This window comes from Poromitra crassiceps (genome assembly GCF_964638095.1).
Source record: "Poromitra crassiceps genome assembly, chromosome: 8".
NCBI lineage: Eukaryota > Metazoa > Chordata > Actinopteri > Beryciformes > Melamphaidae > Poromitra > Poromitra crassiceps.
Genome location: NC_139629.1, coordinates 34,901,798 through 34,926,708, shown reverse-complemented (window position 1 = coordinate 34,926,708; position 24,911 = coordinate 34,901,798). Strand labels below are relative to the sequence as shown.

Sequence of the window (24,911 nt, the reverse complement as noted above, 5' to 3'; positions counted from 1 at the left end):
GATGCGTCCCGTCACCTCTCGCCGGCAGCATGGGAGCAGCGGTCAAAGACAAAGCAGCTCAGAGAGTAAACGTGGGATCGTACTTCCTGACCTCCACTAGGAGGCGCTCTCTGTCGCTGAGGGCTTGGGAGAGAGCGGCCTGGGCGTCAGACAGCTGGGACTCCGCGGGCTGACTCTGTAACAGCAGGATGATTGTCATGGAGGTTAGTTCCAACCAAAGCTGTAGTAACCAAAGCTTAGATAAGGCCCAAGTGCAAGAGGCCAAGTGGTTGGATATCAGATCCTGACGTACGGCAACAGGTGTAATTACAATACCACTACACAACCCCATGTACTTAAGACACATTTGTCTCTATTACAGCCGACAAGAGACACAGACAGGAACAGCGGTAGTACAGCTGTATTTAAGGCAACAGATCTCTGCACTGCAGTTAGAACATGAGAAGATGTGCATCCAGCTCAGATGAAATAGCAGTGAGGTTTGAATATCTTCACTTGGCCAACATTTCAACAGAAAATGTGAATCTATCTAAATACAGTATGTATAAACAGCTTCATTACTCATAGATGGCATTTACACCTGGCACTAACATGCGTTTTCTGTGATCAGATTGCAATCGGATAGCGCTTGACCACATTAGCCTGATTTCATTTACACCTGGCGTTAGCATGCGTTTTGGGTGATCAGATTGCAATCAGATTGCAATCTGATCACCCAAATTGGGTGTCCTCTCAATCCGCATACAGTTGCTCTATGCGGATTGAGAGGACACATTGCGTTTACACTTGTGTTAAATGTGGTCACAATGCGTTCCCTGACCACCTCCGGAGGTGGTTTGGCCGAACAGATCGCAATCCGTCTTCAATGTGTCTTGGGGGCGTTTACACCTGTACTTTCAAGTGGTCAAGCACTATCTGATTGCTATCTGATCATCACAGAAAACGCATATTAGTGCCAGGTGTAAATGGCCTCATAGTAACCGGTGTGATAGCTGACAAATTACCGTGAACACACAATGTAATCTTTTGAAGTGTTATCTTGATTTAACGCTTTGTACATGCTACACATTTCATATGCGTGTGCGAGATTATTACTGACACCGAGCACAAATATCCTTTTGTCTGTTGTTGGCCTGAGCTGGGGCTGTCCTGCAGACATGACAGTACACGTGGTTGGACGGAGCATGAAAGAGCGTGGCCTCTGGATCTCTCCCTTACCTTGGTCTGTTGTTGGAGAACAGAGCAGCAACTGTCTGGGTTCTCCAGACCAGCCACAGGAACACCTGCTGCGGCTTTAGGGCCTTTACCATCACCAGCTGCAATCAAAAGAAAGTGCATCAAGATCTGTTTCCGTTCATGTTTTTCAAAGTTCTCACAACTGATGCTGTAAGCTTTGAGTAATTGTGGTTCTACAGTTAATCAAAATCGGCTGAGATTTGGGGGTCACAATAACCACATAAAATGGCATAGATAGAAACTCCTTCTAACCTTTGAGCCTGAAGATGCCATCGTCTGTGCGCTCTAGCAGTACCTGGTCCACAATGAAGGTAGCTGGGACAGGCTGCGGGGCCGTAGGGTAGATTCTAGGCCCATCATCCTAGAAACAAGGGAAATCCTGACAGCTTACAACACAACTTCAACACTGGCTACCCCCATTATTGGTTCCTTCCTCAAAGCCTAAAATAGACCAACGCCTTGCCAAGGACTGAGGTCAAGTCTTTCAATTCAGTCAATTTAGGAAGTGGATTTTCTTCAAAACTGTAAAAACTAGTATGTGTGTGTGTGTGGGGGTGAAGAGATTGAGACTGAAATCGTTATCATTGTGAATTGCAGTTTCAATTTACACTATATATTGAGTGAATTGAAAATGAATTGATCCCAGCCTTGGACGGAAACGTTCTTTTATTCTAACAGTATGATATGATATATATGATATGATATATTGCTTTATTGTCAGCACTGCTGAAATTTGTCTTGCGACCCAGCAGCCATTGTATGCAAAAACAAAGGACATGTATACACATTACACACATTAACATGACACAGTGAAAACATAAGATATTGACATACATAGAAACATACAATCGAGAGCACCGTCCACTGCTCAGCCTATCTCTGGCTTAGCTCCTGGTTGAGCCTCAGAGTCGATTGATGGACAAATGACTTTTTTAGTCTAACCTTCTTATGTGTTGGGACACTGTATCTCCTTCCTGAGGGCAATAACCTGTATTCACTGTGTAAAACATGACTAGTGTTTGAGGTGATGTTCTTTGCCAGCCTCAGCATGCTGTTGTCATACGTGGAAGTATACAGCCGCTATCGACGTCGACCACACCTTCAGAGTGACGGTGATGTTGCTCAAGTGGACCCTCATCGGCTGGCCGTCCGCACTGAGTTCGTCCTCCAGAAAAGGCCCCAGGTTGGTCATGGTGGAGGCCAGCAGCTCCACCTGGCAGCCCTGCACTCCCAGCTCCAGGAAGCCCACCGACTCGGCCAGAGTGCAGTGGCGTCCTGCAGAGGGACCCGTCTCTGCCCTCAGGCACAGGACCGGAGAGGCTCTGACGCCCTGCCTGTGCTGCCCCTGGGCCGCCACCGCCCCCCCGGGAGCTGCAGACAGACACACAGGAGAGAAGACTTCAGTCAGCCATCATCTGGGCATGTTGTCAGAGGAGGCTGAGCACCAACAGCTACATAGAGGAAAACTAGAGTTTGTAGAAGTAAAAATGCAAGGAAAATGTGTGTTTAACACTGCATGATGATTTTCTTGTTTTTATGTGCACTAGTAAGTTCCAGAATCTTAACCCATATCTCAGGCCCATTATGTTAACTTCAATATGCAATGCATGTATTTGGTATTTTTGTTAACACAAACTTTGCATTTCCAAGTGACATTTCTGTGAATGAACAGACTACTGGAGCTCTTGGAAAATACATTTCTCCTGGCTAGCAGCCCAGCTATTATTACCTAGGGTTAGGGTTAGTGTGACCTCTAATGTCACAGACAAAAGTCAATACAAAATGTTGGAAATGTACAGTATCGTCTGACTTCAAAAGAGGTAAAAGAATGTGCCATGCTTCTATGTTAAGGAGGCGTTTCAGGGCTGTGTGACGCCCTGATAATGTCAAGATAACATACATTGTTTGGTCTAAGTGTGATGATAAATGGAACAATATGAAGACAGAGAATGAAATGACCGCAGTCAAATTAAGACGAGGAGGACTGAAATGTTCAAAAAGTGTGGTTTGGAAACACCGTAGCCCAGGTTGTACCTTGTATGAGACCGGCCAGCAGGTCCGATACTCTGACGTTACCGAGCTGCATGGGGTTGAGATTCTGGGCCTCTACGGCCACCACCTGGTCTTCTCCCTTCACTTCTACGATACAGGCCACCCCGCTCACAAGCAGCAACAACACTGAGGACTGCAATGACAGCATGCCACAATAAGATGTCAAATGTAGTTGAAGTTGGAAGTTTACATACACTAATGTTGAAGTAATTACAACTCGTTTTTTGAAACCACTCCACAGATTTCATGTTAACAAACTATAGTTTGGCAAGTCGGTAGTTAGGACATCTACATTGTGCATGACTCGAGTCATTTTTCCAACAATTGTTTACAGATTACAATCTCACTCCATTGGTCAATTTTAATTGTTTACTATTATCATTATTTAAAAAAAATAACATTACATCCATCTGTCCCAATTCACATGACACAATAATTCACCATATCTTGAGCCTCGTCCTCAGTACTCTGGGACAGGGAGCTGCTGAGGTCAGCGGATGAGCCTCCCTCTGTCCCGGGGGCGGGGCTGCCATGGCTGGCCACAGGGCCTGGACGCATGGACTCCACACCCGACTCTGGAAACACAAAACAAAATGTACGTACATCAGTCACACGTCACAATGGGGTCATTTAGAAAAATGACTTTTGAAAGGACAAGAGATGGTGTTTTAAGCACCCGAGTCCACGAGGAGAAGAAAGTTGTCACTGGCATCGCTGCCCACAGAGAGGTTCTCGTCGGGCAGGCTGCCGTCCAAGATGGCACTGTCAAAGGAATGCTGGGAAGGTGACTGCTTCATAGAGTGGAGGCGCAGGCTGGCGGCCAAGGAGGGGGATGACTCCTCTGAGTGCTGGACCAGTTCCCTAAGCGCACACACACACACACACAACACACAGACACACAGACACACACACACAGAGTGGTACAGTACAGTAAGGGACAGCCAGTAAAAGCACGTGGTGCACACCCTCACAGGGTCCAAAATTAGAAGCGGCCAGCAGCCAAATGCTGGTAAAATATTCAAGTAGCTGTTAGATTTGCTTCAGTCACCAGCCAAAAAAACAACAGTAATCTATCGAGTGGCTGCTGAAATTTGAACATTCAACAGCCATTTGGCCGGTGGACAAAAAAGGTTAATTTTGGACCCTGGGTGCTCAGTATGGGTTCCAGACTAACGCAGTGTTGCCAACAGCACAGCAGGGTGACACTTGAGACTTACTTGGCCTGTGGAGTGAACAGTTTGCTCATCCCTGAGCCGCGACTCAGCATGCTGAAGGCGTCTTTCGTGAGGGAGAAGGCCCCCTTGGTCAGGTCGAGAGAGGCACTGATGGCGTCTTTGGTCACGTCCTTGGTGGCGTTAATGGCGCTGGACAGCTCCCCCTCCAGGCTGAAGGTGGACGGGTCGCGGGACATGACGCCAGGGGGACGATGATGTCCAGGAGAGAGGGGAGGTGAGAGGACGACGGCGCCATCCACCTGCGTCACCACCCCCTGCCCTTCTAGCCCCTCCTCCACAGCCTCGCAGGCCTCCTCCACGACCTCGTCCTGTTCGTCCTGATCGAACTCGGTGCCCGCCGCGTTCACGGACGACGCCGTGCCATTCCCTATCCCGCTGTCCTCCAGGAGCCCCGGATCGATGGGCCGATGAGAGGGGGAGAAGTCAGAGTCTGTCATGCTGGGGCTGTCTGTCTCCGGGGTGTGGGGGACCTCCTCCTCTGGCTCGCTGGACGCCGGTGGCAACAGGAGCCCGAGTTCCGCCGAGTCGACAAGCAGGGCGAGACACAATGTGGCGGACTTTGCCTGCTGGCCGCGGGCCTGCTTGGCGTCCCGGCCCAACTCGGCCCCCAAGCTGGCCATGGCGTCCTTCATCCTGAGCAGGGCCACGTACTGGTAGTGGTTGAGCCACATCTTTACTGGAGTGATGGTGTGGGCCAGGACGTGGAAGGAGGCCAGCGAAGCCTCCTCCTCTTGAGCCCCCTGCTGGGCCGGGCTGGGACTGCTGGGGGGAGGAGATGATGAGGGCTGGCACATCCACACGGACATGGCAAAGGGCTCGACGAAGGTCTGGGTTCTGCCTTTGGGGAACCGCCGCACCCCGTCAAAGCCCAGGGTCACGCGGGACAAACTGAGAGACCAGATGTCCTGCGAGCGAAGCTGCTTGCCGTTCAGCAGAGAGCGGGGCTCCGTCTCTTCGGAGTGCTGGAGGAAGGCGGAGGGCAGGGGGTGAAAGGCACTATTGTCCCTGGGAAAGGGGCAGGCGGGCGCGGGCTGGAAGAAGGGGCAGCTGGCGAAGCTGCCGTAGGTGCTGTCGAGGTCAGCTCTGGTGCCGTGTGGGCAATGTCGAGTGTTGCTGATGACCATCTGGGGTACAAAAACACAGAGGGACTGCGGGCGCTCTGGGTGGTCCAATATAGAAGAATCCAAGGGAATTATCAGCTATAGAAGAAAAGACAAAAACAAGAAAACTTAAATGTCTACAATGAAGCAACTAATAACCACCACAGACTTTTATATGAAATGTAATGAGCTCTGATGGGCTCTGATGAGGATTCCCTAAATTAATCAAGGTAAGTAGTATGTAAGGTAAGTATGTCCTAAATCCACCAATCAAAAAGAACCACTTGACTACGTAAAAACCGTCCTTTTCACCTTGAGCAGAGCTGCATCCATGCGGACGTCCACATGCTCCTCTGCCTTGCTGCTGTCTTGGAGATGGTAGAAAGCTTTGACCTGGTCCAGCGTGCGCAGCAGACCCCTGGAGAACAGGTTGATCCACAGCACACTGGCCGGGTCCACACACAGCTGGAGGCTGTTCAGTTGGGCGTACAGGTTTGAGGTGGGCACTGGAAGGAGGGGACAAGAAGGGAGGTTGAGAGGATGGTTGCAGAGCAAATGGCTGCAGTGATCTATATCACAATATTTTGTTCTTTCTAAAGGAGCACTTGTACTCCAAAATAAAGGTCCAGATGCCGTACAGCGCCACAGCACATTTGTGGCAAAGATTTACAGTACAGAGCTAATTCAAATATAATAAATATAATGACCACCTTGGAAAGGGTCAAATTGATCACTATAAGCGGATGATCATTATAACCGATTTTTCTCATGCAGATTACCATCTAATCTAATCTAATTGTATATGTAATACATGGATACAGTACATATAAAGTAAAGGAATGTTATTGACTTTAAAAATCCATACAGTAAGTTAGGCCTCCAGCTGTTTCAAACACAGCGGTCTCACACAGACAGAGATGCCGCGATCTCTCCATATACAGACAGACGTGCACCGAGTATCGCTGCTGTATCTCGTTGGTTCATTTTTGGAAGTTTGTAAGTAAAAAAAAAAATAACATCACTGTAGTTTTAAACATTTTTTCCATTGTTCTCAGGTGGGACAAGGCCCAAAATGATCACTGTAAGCAGAGTATTGATCACTATAAGCAAATTATTTAAACAGCATGTGTATAGGAATGATTCAATCGGGACTAAGCTTTTGGATCACACCTGTGCTGAGATGTTTCTTTGCATAATAAACACAAGAGGGTGCAATAGAGGTGCTAACATATATTAAATATATATATAAGAGCATACCTGAAAAGGTGGGGTTGTCAGGAAAGTAGTATTCAGTGAACTGCAGATGGATTGCTGGCACATCGTCTGGCAAGCGCTGCGCTTTGCGATTACAGGATATTAAAGATTGTGTCTTCTTATTGTGGCGCCCCCCTGTGGACACCTGGATATAGAGGTGAAGAGGTCAGTAAGAAGAACAATAGACCCTTTTCACGGGGGCCATTTTGTGTCAAAAAGGCAGGGTAAACGCAGGTGCAAGCAAAACACTAATGAGGGTTTCCAACTTCCGATCATGGAAGATGGAAACCCTCATTAGTGTCTTGCTTGCACCTGCGTTTATCCTGCCTTTTCGACACAAAATGGACCCCGTGAGAAGGGTCTATAAGAAAAGTGTAGAATAGTGAAGAAAGTACTTAAGTGAAGTATTCAATATGTTGTTCAAAAAGGCACTAAAACACCTGGATCAAAACGTCGACTATTTCCTGTCACATGATGAAACTGGAGAGTCAGAAATGTAAATCTCCCCTGGGTTTCTCTATGTCTAACAAATGGGGAACTACGAGCATCTTAATCTTAAAATAACGCTGGTGATGTCACGAGTCTCATGACAGAAAGCGTAAGTGTGTGTGTGTGCATGTGTGTGTGTGTGTGTGTGTGTGTGTGTGTGTGTGTGTGTGTGTGTGTGTGTGTGTGTGAGAGTGTGTGTGTGTGTGTGTGTGTGTGTGTGTGTGTGTGTGTGTGTGTGTGTGTGTGTGTGTGTGTGTGTGTGTGTGTGAAAAATGAAGCTGCAGAAGCAGCAGGAGTAAAATTTGAAATGGCAGAGGGCTTCTCATCTCAGCTGAAAGGCAATGGAGCAGCTAACTGTCGCGACGCATTAGGATTCTTCTATTCTTGCCGAGATGTATTTTAGCGCCACGGAATAAGAAAAATGCGATGAATTGTTGGAGCGAGACATAACTCTGTATCATAAGAATATGAACGCTGTTCGGGGAGAGAGGAGCTAAATCAAACGAGTGGATGCTGAAAACCTGCCTGGTGAATGTCCAGGTCATCCATCCGTATCACCACACAGCTGGAGCGCAGCCTCTTCAGTGGCGTCCCCGGAGGTGCTGTGACAGAGTTCTTCCTGGATGCCTGCTCTCTGTCAGGGGGGCACTGGGGACTCGACTGTCCATCTTTAAAGTGTGTATACGACACAAACAATTGTATCATCATCATTTATAAGGAAACCCAAACTTTGTGAGACAATTATTATCTTTCCTGAGTAGATCTTAGACAATATTTTCCATGTTGTTGTTTCCCCGCAGATTGGTGCACTTTCTTGCACTGTATATGGGCGGAGGGATAAAACTGTCTATTGTTTTTATGTGTTATAATGTTGATTTGTAGGAGGGAGGGTGGGGACACATCTTTTATTTTGATTACTGTGTAATTAATATTTTGCAATGTTAATAAGTCAAGTGATCGTACAGGGAGGCCAATACAGTACCGCTATTTTGAATTGTGAAATTTCTGATGTTGGTTACTGTGTCTCAGCTGTTTTGTTACTGTGAAAACTGACTTCATCTCAGGGAGGGAGAGACTGAGTATGTATCTGTATCTATAGGTGCTTTTGGACTGCAGGAACCGTTTCATAGTTCTAGGAACATATGGAGGAACTCTCCTCATTTTGTTGTGTTCTGACCGCAGGAACTGGGAACATAGTAGTTCTTAGAACTCCATTTGAGGGACTCTTTTAGCTCCTACTTCAGAGTATTTACTTTCCCAGCACAAGAGGAACCTTTAGTGGTCTAGACATAATAAGTGTACGTTTATTGGTTGAACTTCTAGAAATGCCCCAAGGCGGTAATATCACCATTCACCACTAACATATAACTTGTCTTTTTTTTTTTTGGCGCTAACGTTAGCTAGCTAATTGTTCGCCAAAGTAGTATCAATCCCACATGAACTCTGACTTGCTTTGCTGTGAAGCTACTAGTAGCGGTTAGCATGCTAACCACCGGCCTCACTTCAGCGTTCCTATTGGCAGTGCGAATGCAAACATTAAAAAAAACTTGAAGGTATGTAGTTCTCGGGGAACCTCCCCAGCGCACGGGTCATTCCTCTCAGGGAGTCCCTAGAACTCTTTGGTCCGAAAGCACCTGTATATGTAACTATTATGTTTGGTAGATGTGAAAGAAAATCTTGTAACTTATGTGAATATTCACACCTTGAGCAGTCTTTCCAGGGGAGTCCCTGGCTGGGTGGTGGAGTCCCTCAGCATGTGGCGCAGGAAACCCACAAGCCTCCGCTCTCCTCTGGAAGTCCTGCAGCAGTCTGCCGGCCCACTGGGCCTGTGCCTCCATGGCTCCACTGTGGCGCTCCCAGTGTCGACATCCATCAGCTGGAGGAGAGCAGGATCAAAAAGACCCTTATTAACTTTCACATTTATTATCCGTGAAGGGGACTTTTGGATTTGAAATGACACAATTAAACACCATTTACAACAAAACACCAAAGTGACTGAATTGGGTTACAAAAGTGCAAATATCAATAATGAGGTCAGGGGTCACTGAAGCAATTGTGACTTTGGAAGTGCTCTACTGAGTCTATCAACAGCCACTGACGTGCAGGAGGGCTTATACCTCTTAGTTCTCCTAGCAGACACTGAAACGACAGAGGAGCACCAGCACTGGCCTTTCCTCAGGACCTGCTTCTTGAAGCTGCCTAACTGGGGCCTGACTCACCCCATCATCATCTGGCTTGCCACCTTGCCCAGCCTGTTCTCTTAGAGAGCAGGTGAAGGTTTTCAAAGCGAGCCACTGTGCAAAAGGTTCAAACAGATTCAATAGAACTTCTGTCAAAGTGTCTTCATGAAGACGGAAACATTAAAAGAGAGAAGAAAAAAATATATGACATCTACTGTATATTAGGCTCAAAATACAAGTTGGTGTCAATAATGGTAGCCTATCCAGGTATTTATAGTTGTCCACCCACTCACTGATTTTGATCATAGTCATTTACTCTCACCTGTTATTTAAAAAGTCTAAGTATCCACCCAGTAGTGTTAAGATCAAGCTTAAATTGGGATAGGTTTCTCTGCAAGCAGGTGTGACTGAATAGTAATAAAAAATCTATTAATATCTGTCCTCCTATACACAAACTGAAGAGGATCCAGCAACTTCTCTACCTGTAACACTTCCTTCCAATTGTTAATCATGACTATTGAAGTATGGCTACATCCACATTGACATGTCTTCGTTCTAAACCGGCGTTTGAAAAGGAAAGTGATCTCTGTCCACACAAGCATTTCAGCCGTGCCTCAGTGATAATGGGTGAAAGGGTGACGCAAGGCAGTTAGATTGCAGACAGCCGAGGTCGCTTCAGGTCTGTTATGATTGTGGAGCTGTTGTTCTGGTGGCTGGTGTTCTGCTAACTAGGTCATATCACTGCATAGATGAAGATTGTTCTTCACAGCCACCGGAATATGTGGGATGATTGGCAGGGTTCCATATTATATTATAAACTCCATATTTTCCAGGCAGACCCCATGTTCTTGACTGATGTGGTTTTGGTGGGTATTTTTGATATCATGCATGCTGGGTAATAAGAGCATCCCTCTATCTGAACAAATTATCATCTTCACATCAACAACAACAACTGTGGACTCAAAGTGGATCTCAAACAACACAAATGCTACAATTATGAACCACAACATTTTCCATCATTTTTCCAGACATCTTTTCAAATTCCCAAACTATTCAGGACCTAGAATTGATCAAATACAATTTTAATAATTTTCCAGACCTGCGTAGGAACCCTGCAATTACCATAGCCTAATAGCATAACACATAGCATCCTTGCATCTTCCTGCCAAGAATTCCTCACTCACATGACAGAAATTATGAGCTTCCCTTCACCTTTGTCAGAGACGGCAGTTCCCAATCAGATTGTCTTTCTCAGTTACCATCGACAAAGGTCAAAGGGCAAGAGAATGACTGAGTAGGCATCTACCTACCTCAGCCAGTGTTTGCTCATGGCCAACTCTCTATACCAGTGGTTCTCAAATGGGGGTCCGGGGACCCCCAGGGGTCCTTGAGGGGGTTCCAGGGGGTCCCCAGCCAAAAGGGGGGTCATTTATTTGAGCTATACTTACATTAATAAGTAACACAATGACTATTTTGGTCATGGGTTTTATACACTTTCTGTAATAAAACATCTAAAAGCATCAATCTTATTCTCATATGGGGGACCGCGAGAGAAAATCCTATCAAATGGGGGTCTGTGGTCTAATTTTTGTCCGTTTAGTGGTCCTTCATGTGAAGAAATTTGAGAACCACTGCTCTACACAGCCTTCTCCTGGAGAAAGCGAGCCCGCAGCGTGAAAGTACTTATTGAAGGTGATGAGGAGGAAATAACAGACACATCGTCTATAAGGAGCTGCTGTAATCCTGTACTCATATTAACATGTCCATAACTTCATAGCATCATCAACTTCCATAGCAACTTCCATAGAATCATCTCCAGACTCTCCACCCTAGAAATCGAGCGCACGCAGCGTAGTTCTTCTTATTCAACTGATATGTATTCATTATTCCCCTTTGCTCCCAATCTAGCTTAATTAGAAGAACGTCACATTGAATTAAACCAACTAGTAGAATAAAAACTTGCATTTTTATTTTTTAACTCTGCCTCATTGCATATCAGACCAAGAGCAATGCCTGTGTAATAATGGTACAGTGGTGCTGAGCTACAGAGGCGATTGTGGTGATCTACTTTCTACACTTCAGGAATTCAAGTTGAGAATAATGGCTCAAGGCACGCTCTCCCAAGCTATTAGTCTGCTTGAACAGTAATCCTCCTTACACTTAGTCCTGGGTCAATGCTGTGGATTCAGTGGCCCCAGGGAAGAGAGGAGAGCAGTTACATTAGGAGCAGTGGTCAGACTCACCAGGTCTGTGGATGGGATAGTAGTCAAAACCCAGCTTCCTAAAAGTCAGCTGCATGGCGCCCTGCGAGCCCGGGGCAGGAGGCTCATCTATGGAACATCGCATGACAGGCGGTTGAAAGATAATTATGGATCAAATGCTTAAAAATTCAGTGTATTCCAGTAATTAATTTGAGCAGCACACAAGCGTACTTCTAATTAGCTGAAGCAGAAAATGGGAGGTCTCCAAACTAACCGGGGTCCATTGAGGAGCTGTCGTTGCAGATGTGCAAGTCCAAGCGGGATATGAACGTGTGATAAGAAGACTCCTTGACGTCGTAGAGTTCAAAGTACTGACTGAGGTTGCTGGGGGCACCGGACGGAGGAGGTGGAGGCTCTGACCACAGGGTGTGGATGCCAGGAGATGGAGGAGCGGTCTGCAACATAGAGCAGGGCAGAAGATCAACACAACCAAGCGGGATAGTAGGTTTAACAAAATGTATATTTACAAGAAACGTCTCGCAACAGAAATCTTTAAGCAGCAGCACAAAAACAAATCCGACATAATATCTACAACACATTATAGAAAGCGTTGCACAAATGAGAAGCAAAACAAACGATATGTAGTTAAAGCATTTAAAGCAAGTAGTCTTCACTAAATGATGAAATGAAGCTTTGACGTTTATTGTGAACACAGCAACAATAAGGAAGGTAGGAAGGAGTGGGGGCAGGACCTGCAGCGATTCAGCAGCCATGCTCTTTCTCTGCTGGGCGGACTTCTCCATGGCCTCGCTGAGGGACTTGGCGTAGTGGATGATGGCTTTGAGCTGAGAGTCCGTCAGCACCCACAACAGGTCGTCCAGGATGAAGAGCAACTTGGATGCCAGCACATTACAGTCCTTGACCTTGACAGAGCCATGGAGGAGAAGAAAGTTTTTTTTTTTAAACAAAATTATTTCTGATTTTGATTCAGTTTAAAGCAATCCCGACAGATCTAGCTGTGATAATATTTTCCGAAATGTATAATGAATGAATGGTAGAAACTACTCCACAGTCATGTGACACGCTCTTACTCTGCGTTTGAGAGCGATGCGAATGCGTCCCTGGTTGGTGATGAGGCGTAACGGGGTGCTGTCGAGGTCCTGGTCCTCACTCTCGATGGCGTCGGCCTCGATCCGGAGACTCTGCCAGTTAATCTCCTTGAAAGTCAACACCTGAGTGAGAGAATTATGTGTCAAAGACGACGGGATTCAAGCGAGACTGCCCAACTTTCAACTCACTTCCTGTCATTGTGTCACGTGGGGTTTTGCCCATGGTTTTCCACGGACACGCCCACTTAGGAGACTTTGGGCAGGTCTGAGCCAATGGTTGACCACGCCCATTTAGGAGACTTGCTGCTACCATTTGTTAGAATTGGCGGAGCCTGCGGTGACCCATCTATAGTCATATAATATCTATGTATCTATATCAAACCACCTGCCTGAGGGACAGGAAGACAGAAAAACATACACACCATATTCCTGCACTTGTATGGCATGACTGCTACTGTTGGCAGATGTTTGTCTCTGCGACAAGCAGAGAGCACAAATAAAAGGTCATCTCGCAGGCAAACATGAATTTCTTTGTAAGTGGATTATCCAGATCTCATTTAGAGAAGTCAGACATCTCAACCTGGAGACACTGCGGCTCATAAAGGCGTATGTTCTCTGATGCATGCTCTGATCCACACAAAGTGACTGAGTCAGATACAATTACATGCTACATCAACTAAGTTCTGTGAGGAGGACACGGTTATCACAAGGAAGACAGTTAAGGTGCTCGGCAATAACAAACCATGGCTCTCAAAAGACCTTCAAGTGTGTTTAAACGAGAAAAGGGTTGCATTTTTGAGAGGTGAAATGGATTTAGTGAAGGAGAAAGACGATGAGTTTAGACGCTGAGTTTTCAGAGTAAACACAGATTTTAAGAATAAGGTTGAGTCAAAATGTTGTACAGGTAAGGCAGGTAAGTATGGGACGTACTTAATAGAATGATGGAAGAAATGTGAATATGGCAGACTGCAGGCCTGGTGGACACACTCTGAACAGAGCTCAACAGTCACGTGACTTTCCGTGACGTGTCTTGCCCCGGAAGTGAGTTCCCCATTCATTTTCGCCCATCACGGGGGAAAAGCTCCGTTCATTTCCACACACCAGCGTCATTTTCCTTGAATTAAACATAGCTAAGGTGGGGCTGCGCAGACAACAAATGTAAAAAATCGCCAGTTAAAGTTTGTTTGTACTCCTGAGCAAAACAAGGAAGCCATTGAGAATTGGCAAGAAGAAAAATGTGGATCTAGCTGTTGTTGGAGGGTTCATCTTCCGTATATACGATCTTTTTGTGCAACATGCAATCATGCACGCGACATAGGAGAACACCAGGATTGGAGTTTTTTTTTTTCTGTTTTCCCCCGTCTTGGGCATGGCTTCTGAATGATGGCGCGTTACGCAGTGTCTCTATAACAAGTTTTAAGGCTGGAACCAAGCTAACCCGTGACCTACTGAATCGTGAGTGACCATAAAACATTTCAGTTGAAGCAAAAAAAGATTCAAATTAAAATAAATAAAAAATCCCCCTCTTTATTTTTAGTTTTTTTTATAAGGATTTTTCAAAATGTCTATGGGGAAAATGAATGGGGAACTCACTCCCGGGGCAAAAACTGTCACGTGACTGTTCAGCTTTATATGTCCAGGCATTACACACAGTAGATGCAGGCAGAACAGTGGTGAAGCTGGTGGTGAGAGGAGAAGAAGAAACGTGTACGCGGAGCGTCACCTCTCCTCTCTTGGGGTCGGTGACGCGGGTGTAGCGGAGGTCACTGCGCTGCCATTTGGGGTTGAGGCTGTTGCCTTGTAGCTGCCAGAGCTCAAAGGAGGCGTGGAAGGCACGGGCGTGCACCTTGATGGTGATGGAGTTGATGACCACAGACATGCCCTCCACCACCTTCTCGGCGAAGCCGTACTCGCTGTAAGAAGCAACACACAATATGGACATGAGCAAAGGGACGATGGTCTGACTGTGTATAGGACAAAACACAGTATTATTCTACATCACTTAAAGGACAGCTCACCCTAAAATCCAAAATACATATTTTTCCCCTCACCTGTAGTGCTATTTATCCATCTATATCGTTTTGGGATAGTTGCCCGAGTTTTGGAGATATCGGCCGCAGAGATGTCTGCCTTCTCTTGAATCCAATGGAACTGGATGGCACTCGGCTTGTACTGTAGTGCTCGAAGCACCAAAAAAATACATTTGTGAGAAGTTTCATGTAGGAACTATTTTCTTTTGTAGTCTCATGTAGGAACTAGCTAGCAGCTAGCGGGTGTAGTTCGGTCAAAAGAAAATAGTTCCTCCATGAAACTGCTCATAACAAGGTCTGTGGATTATCTTGAGTAACCGGGTCATGATTTCTGGAAAGAGACATTGCTGTTGAGTTTTTCAAATGTATTTCTTTGGCACTTTGAGCGCTACAAGCCGAGTGCCATCCAGTTCCATTGGAGAGAAGGCAGAAACTCTGTGGCCGATATCTCCAAAACTCAGGCAACTAACACAAAACGATAGATGGATAAATAGCACTACAGGTGAGAGGGAATATATGGATTTTGGATTTTAGGGTGAGCTGTCCCTTTAAGACAAAGTGCAGGCTTACCTCTGGCCCGGTGTGATAGCTATAGGGGAGGGGCCATTAGGTGGGCGTGGTTCTTCACATGTCCTCATCTCCACCTCTACCTTATCCAAGAACTGCACACAGGAGAAATGTATAATACGGTACTCTGCATACGATTAGGTTAAGTCTTAGACCCTCAGGGTCCCAGGCTGAGGTGCCAGACAGGCTGTAGAATAACTCCATTGTTTCTTCTTGCTAAAATCTGCTCTTGCCTTGCCTAGCTGTGTTTTTTTTTTTACCAGAGGTGTTTTGGATTTGTTTAAATCCAGCAATCTAATGACTGCGTGTTACGCTGACTGTGTCACTTTGATCTTAGAGAAGGTTCCACAGACAGTTATCCTATGCGCAAAATGACAAGACTTCACAGAAGGTATCAAGTCTTTTCAAGTTAAAAGGCTCAAGTCCAAGTGAAGTCACGAATCATCTGTGTTGAAGTCCAAGTCGAGTTGCAAGTCTGTTGATTTTGTCAAGTCGAGTCTAAAGTCATCAAATTTGTGACTCGAGTCCAAGTCATGTGACCTATGTTTTTTTGCTATGCTCTTATATATATGTTTCACTTTTGTTCATTGATTGTGTTTAGTTAGATCTAGCCAGACACATTATCTGTCAAGCCCTCTTGTGATTTAGGGCTATATAAATAAACAAACAAATTTGACTTGAGAAATAGACAGCCTAACCGTTGCAAACTATGTCAGAGCAAAGAGCTGTATAACAAGTAGAACGACCGCACCGCGGATTTATGCCTCCGCCATTAGTTCATTCTTGAGTCCAAATCGACATTTGAGGCAAGTTGGAAGAAATTCCGTCAAGGCACTCCTGAGATGTTGCGTTACAGAGCTTGGAAATTGGGTGTGTGAGGTCACAGTGACCTTGAACTTTGACATTTATCCATCAAAATCTAATCAGTTCATGCTTGAGTCCAAGTCGATGTTTGAGGCAAATTTGATTAAATTCCGGAGGCATAAAAAGTGAAACAACAATGGAGAACATTGACAGAGCGATGCCTACGGCAGGTTACTGCTGTATAACAACAAGGCAGAGGGAGAAACCAGAGTATTGCCAAAATGGACAAATATAATAAGATTCTTACCAAGCAGATGGGGCTTGTTTTCAACTTTGTCCATTGTATCTGAAAAAGACAAGACATCAGGGGACAACTGAGTCAATCACAAACTTTGCAACAGCAGCACTCTGACACAACGTTCAGCATTCAGTGTACAGTAAGCATGAAGCTCGCATGAAACATCACCAGAAGGGCCACAACAGGAAATGCATTACTGCCATACTAGGATCAAACAAGCTGTCTTACAGATACACTATGACAACAGGAAGTGCATTGCTGCCATACTAGGATCAAACAAGCTGTCTTACAGATACACTATGACAACAGGAAGTGCATTGCTGCCATACTAGGATCAAACAAGCCGTCTTACAGATACACTATGACAACAGGAAGTGCATTACTGCCATACTAGGATCAAACAAGCTGTCTTACAGATACACTATGACAACAGGAAGTGCATTGCTGCCATACTAGGATCAAACAAGCCGTCTTACAGATACACTATGACAACAGGAAGTGCATTGCTGCCATACTAGGATCAAACAAGCTGTCTTACAGATACACTATGACAACAGGAAGTGCTTTACTGCCATACTAGGATCAAACAAGCTGTCTTACAGATACACTATGACAACAGGAAGTGCATTACTGCCATACTAGGATCAAACAAGCCGTCTTACAGATACACTATGACAACAGGAAGTGCATTACTGCCATACTAGGATCAACAAGCTGTCTTACAGATACACTCAGACAACAGGAAGTGCATTGCTGCCATACTAGGATCAAACAAGCTGTCTTACAGATACACTCAGACAACAGGAAGTGCATTGCTGCCATACTAGGATCAAACAAGCTGTCTTACAGATACACTATGACAACAGGAAGTGCATTACTGCCATACTAGGATCAAACAAGCCGTCTTACAGATACACTATGACAACAGGAAGTGCATTGCTGCCATACTAGGATCAAACAAGCTGTCTTACAGATACACTCAGACAACAGGAAGTGCATTGCTGCCATACTAGGATCAAACAAGCTGTCTTACAGATACACTCAGACAACAGGAAGTGCATTACTGCCATACTAGGATCAAACAAGCTGTCTTACAGATACACTATGACAACAGGAAGTGCATTGCTGCCATACTAGGATCAAACAAGCTGTCTTACAGATACACTCAGACAACAGGAAGTGCATTGCTGCCATACTAGGATCAAACAAGCTGTCTTACAGATACACTATGACAACAGGAAGTGCATTACTGCCATACTAGGATCAAACAAGCCGTCTTACAGATGACATTGATGGGAACATCTGGGCAACAGGAAGCAAGCCATCCAGCTAGCTAGGTCAGTGTACAACTGCCTGAATCTCTCACAATCTCTTTAGCCTGTGGCCTTTTGTGTCTCTCTGTTATCTACAGCCAGGTGGTCATGGACCTCTCTGTTATCTACAGCCAGGGGTGGTCTGGAGGAAACACATGGACCTCCGGCACAGTGTCTAGGAAATGCTTGTCTGTAGTGCTGCCACTGCTCGTTTCCTCTATAGAGACACTGCATGAAATAGGCCACGCCCATCACGGGGGAAAAGCTCCGTTCATTTCCACACACCAGCGTCATTTTCCTTAAATTAAACATGTAAAAAATCGCCAGTTAAAGTTTTTTTTGTACTCCCGAGGAAAACAAGGAAGCCATTGAGAATTGGTGAGAAGAAAAATGTGGATCTAGCTGTCAAGGAAGTAAGTTGGAGTGTTCATCTTCCGTATATACAATCTTTTTGTGCAACACGCAACCATGCACGTGACATAGGAGAAGGCCAGGATTGGAGGGGGGATTTCTGTTTTCCCCCCGTCTTGGGCGTGGTTTCTGAGTCATGACGCGTTACGCAGTGTCTCTATAGCTCTAATGGCTCTGAGGACTAAAAACCTCCCCAGAATTTCAAAAGCAAGCTCTTCCACGTTTAAAGATAAAATACTCTTTCTTTTTTGTTGTTGTCTGAAAATGAAACGTGAGACAATTACCAAAAAACAAAACGACGTGGATTATTTATGTCTTTTTTTCTCTACCAGCTGTGACCTGTAGGAAAGGGAGAAAGGGAGAAAGGGAGAGTGCCTCAGCTGTGAGAAAAAATATGTAATCTGGTTTGACTAGTCAGTGTGACCTACCCTGATGGCTGCTTTGTTGCAGTAGACCCGAGTGACAGCCAGCCAGGTAGGCAGGTCAAGCATGTTCTGCACCACCTCTTCATCCAGCTCCAGGTTGGACAGCTGCCCCTCCCCCTTCAAAGTGCTCAGGTTGATCTTGTCTGGGGACAGATTCTTGGTGAACCTAGGGAAAGGAATGGGATCAAATGTTATTCAGGCAGGCAGGGGGAGGTTATGGGGGGGGGGGGGGGGGGGACATCCTATATCTCTGGAATAGGTTGTTTCAAATAGACTTTATCAGGGAAACACTGGTGATTATAGAAGGTATACTTCACTTGATCCCTGGAGATATCATGATATATAAAAGTGAAAAGCAAAGCTGGGTTATGCCGAGCTGAGCCAGAGAGTTGTACTCTGAATTCAAGTGTTGCAACTGAAGGAGTCATCCTGGGCAGCTGGAGCAGCCTCTTGGCTAGATGTTCTCACAGCACAGCAGTACCCTCCATCTGATCTCCACAGGTGCTCAAATACAACACAGTCTGACAGCCAGCAATAGACTACAACAGTCATGAAGATAGCAGCAGTTGGACTTGGAGCAAACTAACTTGTTAAAGGGACACTCCACTGAAAAACAATGCTGACTTATTTTGCACATGCTCTCACACATATCCGAAAACTGTAAACAGTTTTGCAGACATTCATCTAGTTTTGACAGTTACTGAGAGTTGATTTGAGTTCAGTTGTAGACCGGTGATGTCATTTGTGCATGAATGACATCACTTGTCCACAACTTCACTCAAATCAACTCTCAGTAACTGTCAAACGAATGTCTGCAAAACTGTTTACAGATTTTGAATATGATGTGTGATATTATGTGCAAAATAAATCAGCATTGTTTTTCGGTGGAGTGTCCCTTTAACCCCCAAAAGGTTTAATGTTGTTAGACAGATGCAATGCCTTGTTGCACCAGATAAGCCAGTCAAAGCTGACACATGCTAGTTGTTCACTGGCCTTCTCTATACAGTGAACAACAGCAGCACTACAGCAGCACTGCTCTAACACTCCTCCCCAATTCATCTCAAACACAACCACAATGGCCGCTCTGTTGTGATCATGTTCAAGCGGATCTTCTAGAATGGACAAAGACTAGGCCATTACTTTCCCCATCTGAACCTTTCACACATGGCATTGTTTTGGATGAGCAGACAGGATCAAAGATGGTTTAGGATCTCATATATAGACCTACAGTACATTAGAGCAAAGGCTATAGTAGCGCTATTATTTATCAAAGTAAGCAACAATAAGCCAAGTGTAAAGATTAGCATGGTTGAAGCAGTAGAGAGAGTCCAGACTAGAGTTTATCAGAGGCAGCAAAAAAGTAGTCATTGTAGAAACTTGGCTTGCAGGACAATATCTTGGTTTTACTAGTATGAAACGGTACAAAAAAAATGTGTTTCCCAGATCAGCACAAAAGCTTCACACCCTATATTTACAGTTCATGGTTCACACTCGTAATGGTTAATTTACACCCAGTGGACGAAGAAGTGCTAAGAAAGGTTAAGCAAAGCAATTTTAGTCATGTTAGCTGGACACTTTCTTGTCGTCCATATCGTGCCGATTCTTGTGACTAGAAGAGATGCATTGTATGTGTGGTTAAGACTGCTGATGTGATGTTGTCATCATCCTGCCTGAGGACACCAAAAACTCAGAGACCAATCGTCTTCAAACAAATACATGACAACATGAGTGCTGCTCAAAGAGAGATGAGATGAATGAAGGCACTGATTCAGCAGCTAATCAAGAAATACCAAGAACATCATGGAGTGACAAAAGAGACTGAAAATGTCCAACCGAGATAATTTCTAAGGCCATGTTCAGACTAGGAGGCCAAATCTGATTTGTGAACTTTAGTGACCTATTAATGACTATATCCAGATTGGTTTTATGAGTCTGGACGCTCCAAGTCTGATTTGTGTCACTTGTCCCAAACCACATATGGTGGTAGTGTCCAATCTGCGTTCGACTGATGTGACTTCAGTGCGGACGTGCAGATCCACCAAATCTGATTTGAACGTCACTCGCAACTCGTCATCAAATGCTTCTGCGCAGGAAAACCACGTACGTATTTACTGACGCCCACATCGTTACCATAGCAACCCATGCAGATAGGCTGTTTAGGTCTGGACACACAGATCCGACTTGAGAATCAGATTTGTGGCAGTGCGGACACACTCCCAAATCAGATTTGGGAAACCAATCAAGATAATGATGATTAATGACTTTATCAGCTAATCAGATTTGCCTGTAATGTGAACATGACCTAACAGCAGGATGCAAGATAGTTGAAAAGGGTATATTAAAATGATTGGACTAAATCCTATCAAACAAACAAGCTACAGTCCCAAAATATACATATTTGCACGTATGTACCTTTGTGTACACGGAACTCACTGTGTGTGTGTGTGTCTGTCTGTCTGGAGCAAAATAATTATTTTTATTCGCCTATTGAGCAACCAACTACAGGAAAACACAAGGCGAATAAGCGTCAGTCTGTGAGAAACCCCTGTTTCAGTAAAACATACTGTCCAGGCTAGTGATCAACGTTGGCCTTTACCCCATATTCGGCTGGGGTGAGAAAGACCTTTAAGACACATTTCAACATAATTGTCTTTCCCCCCAAAGTAATATTATCGTACCAACTGTCAGCAGTCTCAGTCCTGCAAAACATGCAGCAACAGCGAACGCAACAAGGATTGCATCATTACAACGTACAGAAGGCAGACTGTGCATTATCACACAGTAGCAGGCCTGTGTGTGTCTCAGCATTAGAGGAAGCAAACCAGGTGTAGCCAAAAGGCTGCAGTCAACGCCGGTCATGATGCTGAAGAAGATGACTGCAATGTCAATATGTGAGGAGTGAGATTGCCACAAGCTGCTGGCTAATCTCTACACACACAGCCAGGCTGTCTGCTATTAAGCCTTTTTCACATCTGATCATCACAGCAGCAGTGCTGCTGACTGAATCACAGCCTCATCCACAGCCGACTGAGTCAATTTGTTGAGTTTAGTTGAGTTTATTCAAGGATCAGAGGCTGCATCTCTGGCGCTGGCTGTAACCATGCCCAGAGCTCACATCATGTAGCTGATGAGGCAAAGCTGGACGACTTTTTCACATCAGATTGTGAAGCAGAAGACTAGCTCTTATCAGGGCTCTTCACTCGGGAGATCTCTCTGATCTGATCCCGTTTTAGCAGAGGAGCCGATTACAGTATTCTTAAGTGAGACAGAACCAAAAAAAATGAATAACTAATTTGATATGGAGGGAGTGATGAACGCACTTCCGAGTCATTCTGATTTCTCTTCCCATTTTTGAGTCAATTTTTGAGTGGTAGAGAGCTAATATTTATCTTTGCAGAGGGCAGTTAATTTTTTCTCTCTCTCTTTTGACCATGTCAGATCTGTCTGATGACAGGTCACAACAACGTTAACACAGAGGTTAACACAGGTCTTTGTATCCAGTGTTCCTCTACCCATTTAGAGCTGCCAGTGTGAGGACTGTCTGGAGTCTGTTTGTGGCTAATTCAATGTAAAACTAAGTAGGACAAAATGTCTAGTGATTAAGAACACGCTTGGAATAGCACCACCAGCTGATGTTGCAAGCATGTCTACATTTATACTACAAGTATTGGTATCAGGGTGTGTGAAAATGTGGTAGATGTGTGTTTCTGTTAGCATATATTTTTCAAAGTGAAGAACATAATATCTATAATACTCCCTACAAATTTAGGAAAGCTGTAGGCTAAGCCTAATTCTTTCATGTGACTTCATGTTAAGCAGACGTTTTATAAACGTCACTGTCGCAAATATTTTTGCAATTTTCTGAAATCTATTACTTTCAGTTAATTTCAGCTGAGGATGTGTTTTTGGATCTGTCTGCCTACGACTTGGTCCAACTGCGTACACACAACTGAACACAAGCACAACCTTTCCCAAGGTCAGGGCTCAGTAAATACACAGACACTCAATATACACTGCTGATTTGAATGGCTTCAGACAATTGTATTCGGGGCACAAAAAGGATAAATCAATCTGTAAAAACGGTCACCATAATTGTCACAATCTCTGTCTCGGTTTATGAGATATTGTTTAATCCGGTTATTGTTAAAATGTTATTGTTTAATCATATTGTTTAATGCTTTATCTGCAGGGATTCCAATATATGTCATCCTGCTTTTGTCCTTTCCGATCAATCGAGAGATATATAGATAGATAGATAGATAGATAGATAGATAGATAGATAGATAGATAGATAGATAGAATTCTAACAATAGGTGAATTCCTACTCAACCAACCATGCATCCCTTAACGCTAGTTCAGAATGCAGTAGTGAAAGTTTTTCATCTATCAATGAGAGCAGACAACCCATTTCACGTTCTTCCCATTTCCATTCAGAAATATTGACAGTATTACTGGGTGTTAGGGATGATGGGGGGGACATTAGGGCCCAGACTCTGTATCAGCTTGCCAAAGCAAATAAAGATAGTAGCCTAACGTCAAATAACGTTATGGGTATGCCTATCACGGACGTTACACACACACATGGAAAGGCTGATATATCAAAATCATGATTCAGGTCAAGGTGGTTTGCTACGTTAACTGACTGAGACTAGTTTAGCACTCTACTAGTGAGTGCCACGTTAGAAAGTCTGCGTGTTGTGTGGGAAAAAATAGATGCTGTTTGCAATACAACGAACATAATGAGCCCAGCCAGCTGGGCTAGCTAGGCTAACCACCAGCCAACCCCTCAAACATTACAGCAAAAGATGGCGCTTACCTGGACAAATGTTTCAGAATTTGCTTTTTAATAATCCCGGCCATTTCTCTCTGCGTTCGTGTCGAAGAATATCAACTGCTTTTGACTTAAATACGCGTAATATCTTGCGGGTATCTCAGTGGTGTGCACCGCACTCCACGGCGCATCTTGCTAGCCTCTGCTGGCAACGCTACTACAGCCTATCTATGTATGTATGGAGGGACAGCAGCGTCAGACAGGCTCCTTCCACCGCAGACAGTCACTTCACTCCACCAACACAGACACAAGTCACTTGAATGACTTGATATCAATGCCATCTGCTGGATTTTCGGGGGAGTATCCAGTGGGAGAGATGGTTATAATAAGAAAATCCCACGAAGCAGAAGCACACACAAAAAAACAATTCAACGAATACAATAAGATTATTAATAACAGTTGCTTGATGACAACAAGTATAGAGAGAACATATTAACATTTACAGTAGCCTATGCATGCACCGGTGGTTGCCAGAGCCATTGGTTGTTGCAATGCATACAACAGCTGTCCTCATTGGTTGTAGTACGTAGCCTCCTCCTTGCGTATCTATAACACCCTTTATTTTCCCAGCCAGCTACGAAACTTGCGTTACCTCTCGATAACAACAAAGACGATGGGATTTCAACCCCTGCTGGCTGCATGTAGTCATTACAAAGATCACATCGCTCTAATTGTTGAATTGAAATATACCAGACAAAAACAAGCATTCATTTCGCACTTGATGATATAAATTGGGGAAAAAAGGGGGGGGGGGTCACTGAGATACACAGGGAAAGTGTTTCCTTGCTGGTAGCTTCATTGAGAATCACACTTGTTGTTTTCAACGTGACATATTCCAACAGTAATGCTGCAGTTTTTATTTTCTTCCATTTCAAGGTCAACTCTACAATCTAAATTTCTTTCTTTCACAGGTAAATAACCATGTAAGTACATTATTGTCATTTCACACTTTCTCTTTAACAGGTACAATCAAATGTCACAAAGTATTCAGTATTCAGTAAACAAACTCAAATGATCAAACTTATTATGTATTGGAAATAAACAATAAAACAGTACCTATCTTGTCTGTTACTACATTCCTTGTTCCTTTTTACAGACTGTTCAGAAATGAACACAAATGCTTTACTAAGTATATATATAGCATATAGCAGCATATATATATATATAGTTTCCTTTCTGACCAACGCCTTTACCACAGACTGAGCAATTAAATCGTTTCTCAGTCTCACCTGTGTAGACTATCATGTGTGACTTCAACTCTTCTTTACGACCAAAACCTTTACCACAGACTGAGCAACTAAATTGTTTCTCACCTGTGTGGACTATCAAGATTCAAGATTCAAGATTTTTATTGTCACTCCATGGTACAAGTATCA

General features: G+C 44.5%; 1 protein-coding gene across 1 annotated transcript; it reads right to left on the bottom strand.

Annotated features, from left to right (window-relative positions):
- Positions 1-58: 58 nt before the first annotated feature.
- On the bottom strand, positions 59-23,626 carry bltp3a (bridge-like lipid transfer protein family member 3A; the record flags this gene model as incomplete). The annotated part of the gene is made up of 21 exons (XM_083642317.1): positions 23,521-23,626; positions 18,708-18,870; positions 16,565-16,603; positions 15,457-15,548; positions 14,580-14,769; positions 12,839-12,979; positions 12,500-12,670; positions 12,022-12,202; positions 11,790-11,876; positions 9,069-9,242; positions 7,892-8,034; positions 6,881-7,022; positions 5,936-6,129; positions 4,506-5,722; positions 3,965-4,149; positions 3,730-3,863; positions 3,271-3,421; positions 2,336-2,607; positions 1,489-1,597; positions 1,219-1,316; positions 59-175 (listed from the first exon to the last, which is right to left on the bottom strand). Exons 1-21 carry the CDS (start codon positions 23,562-23,564, stop codon positions 59-61), a joined length of 4,044 nt encoding a protein of 1,347 aa, XP_083498443.1. The 5' UTR covers positions 23,565-23,626.
- Between the last annotated feature and the right edge of the window lie 1,285 nt (positions 23,627-24,911).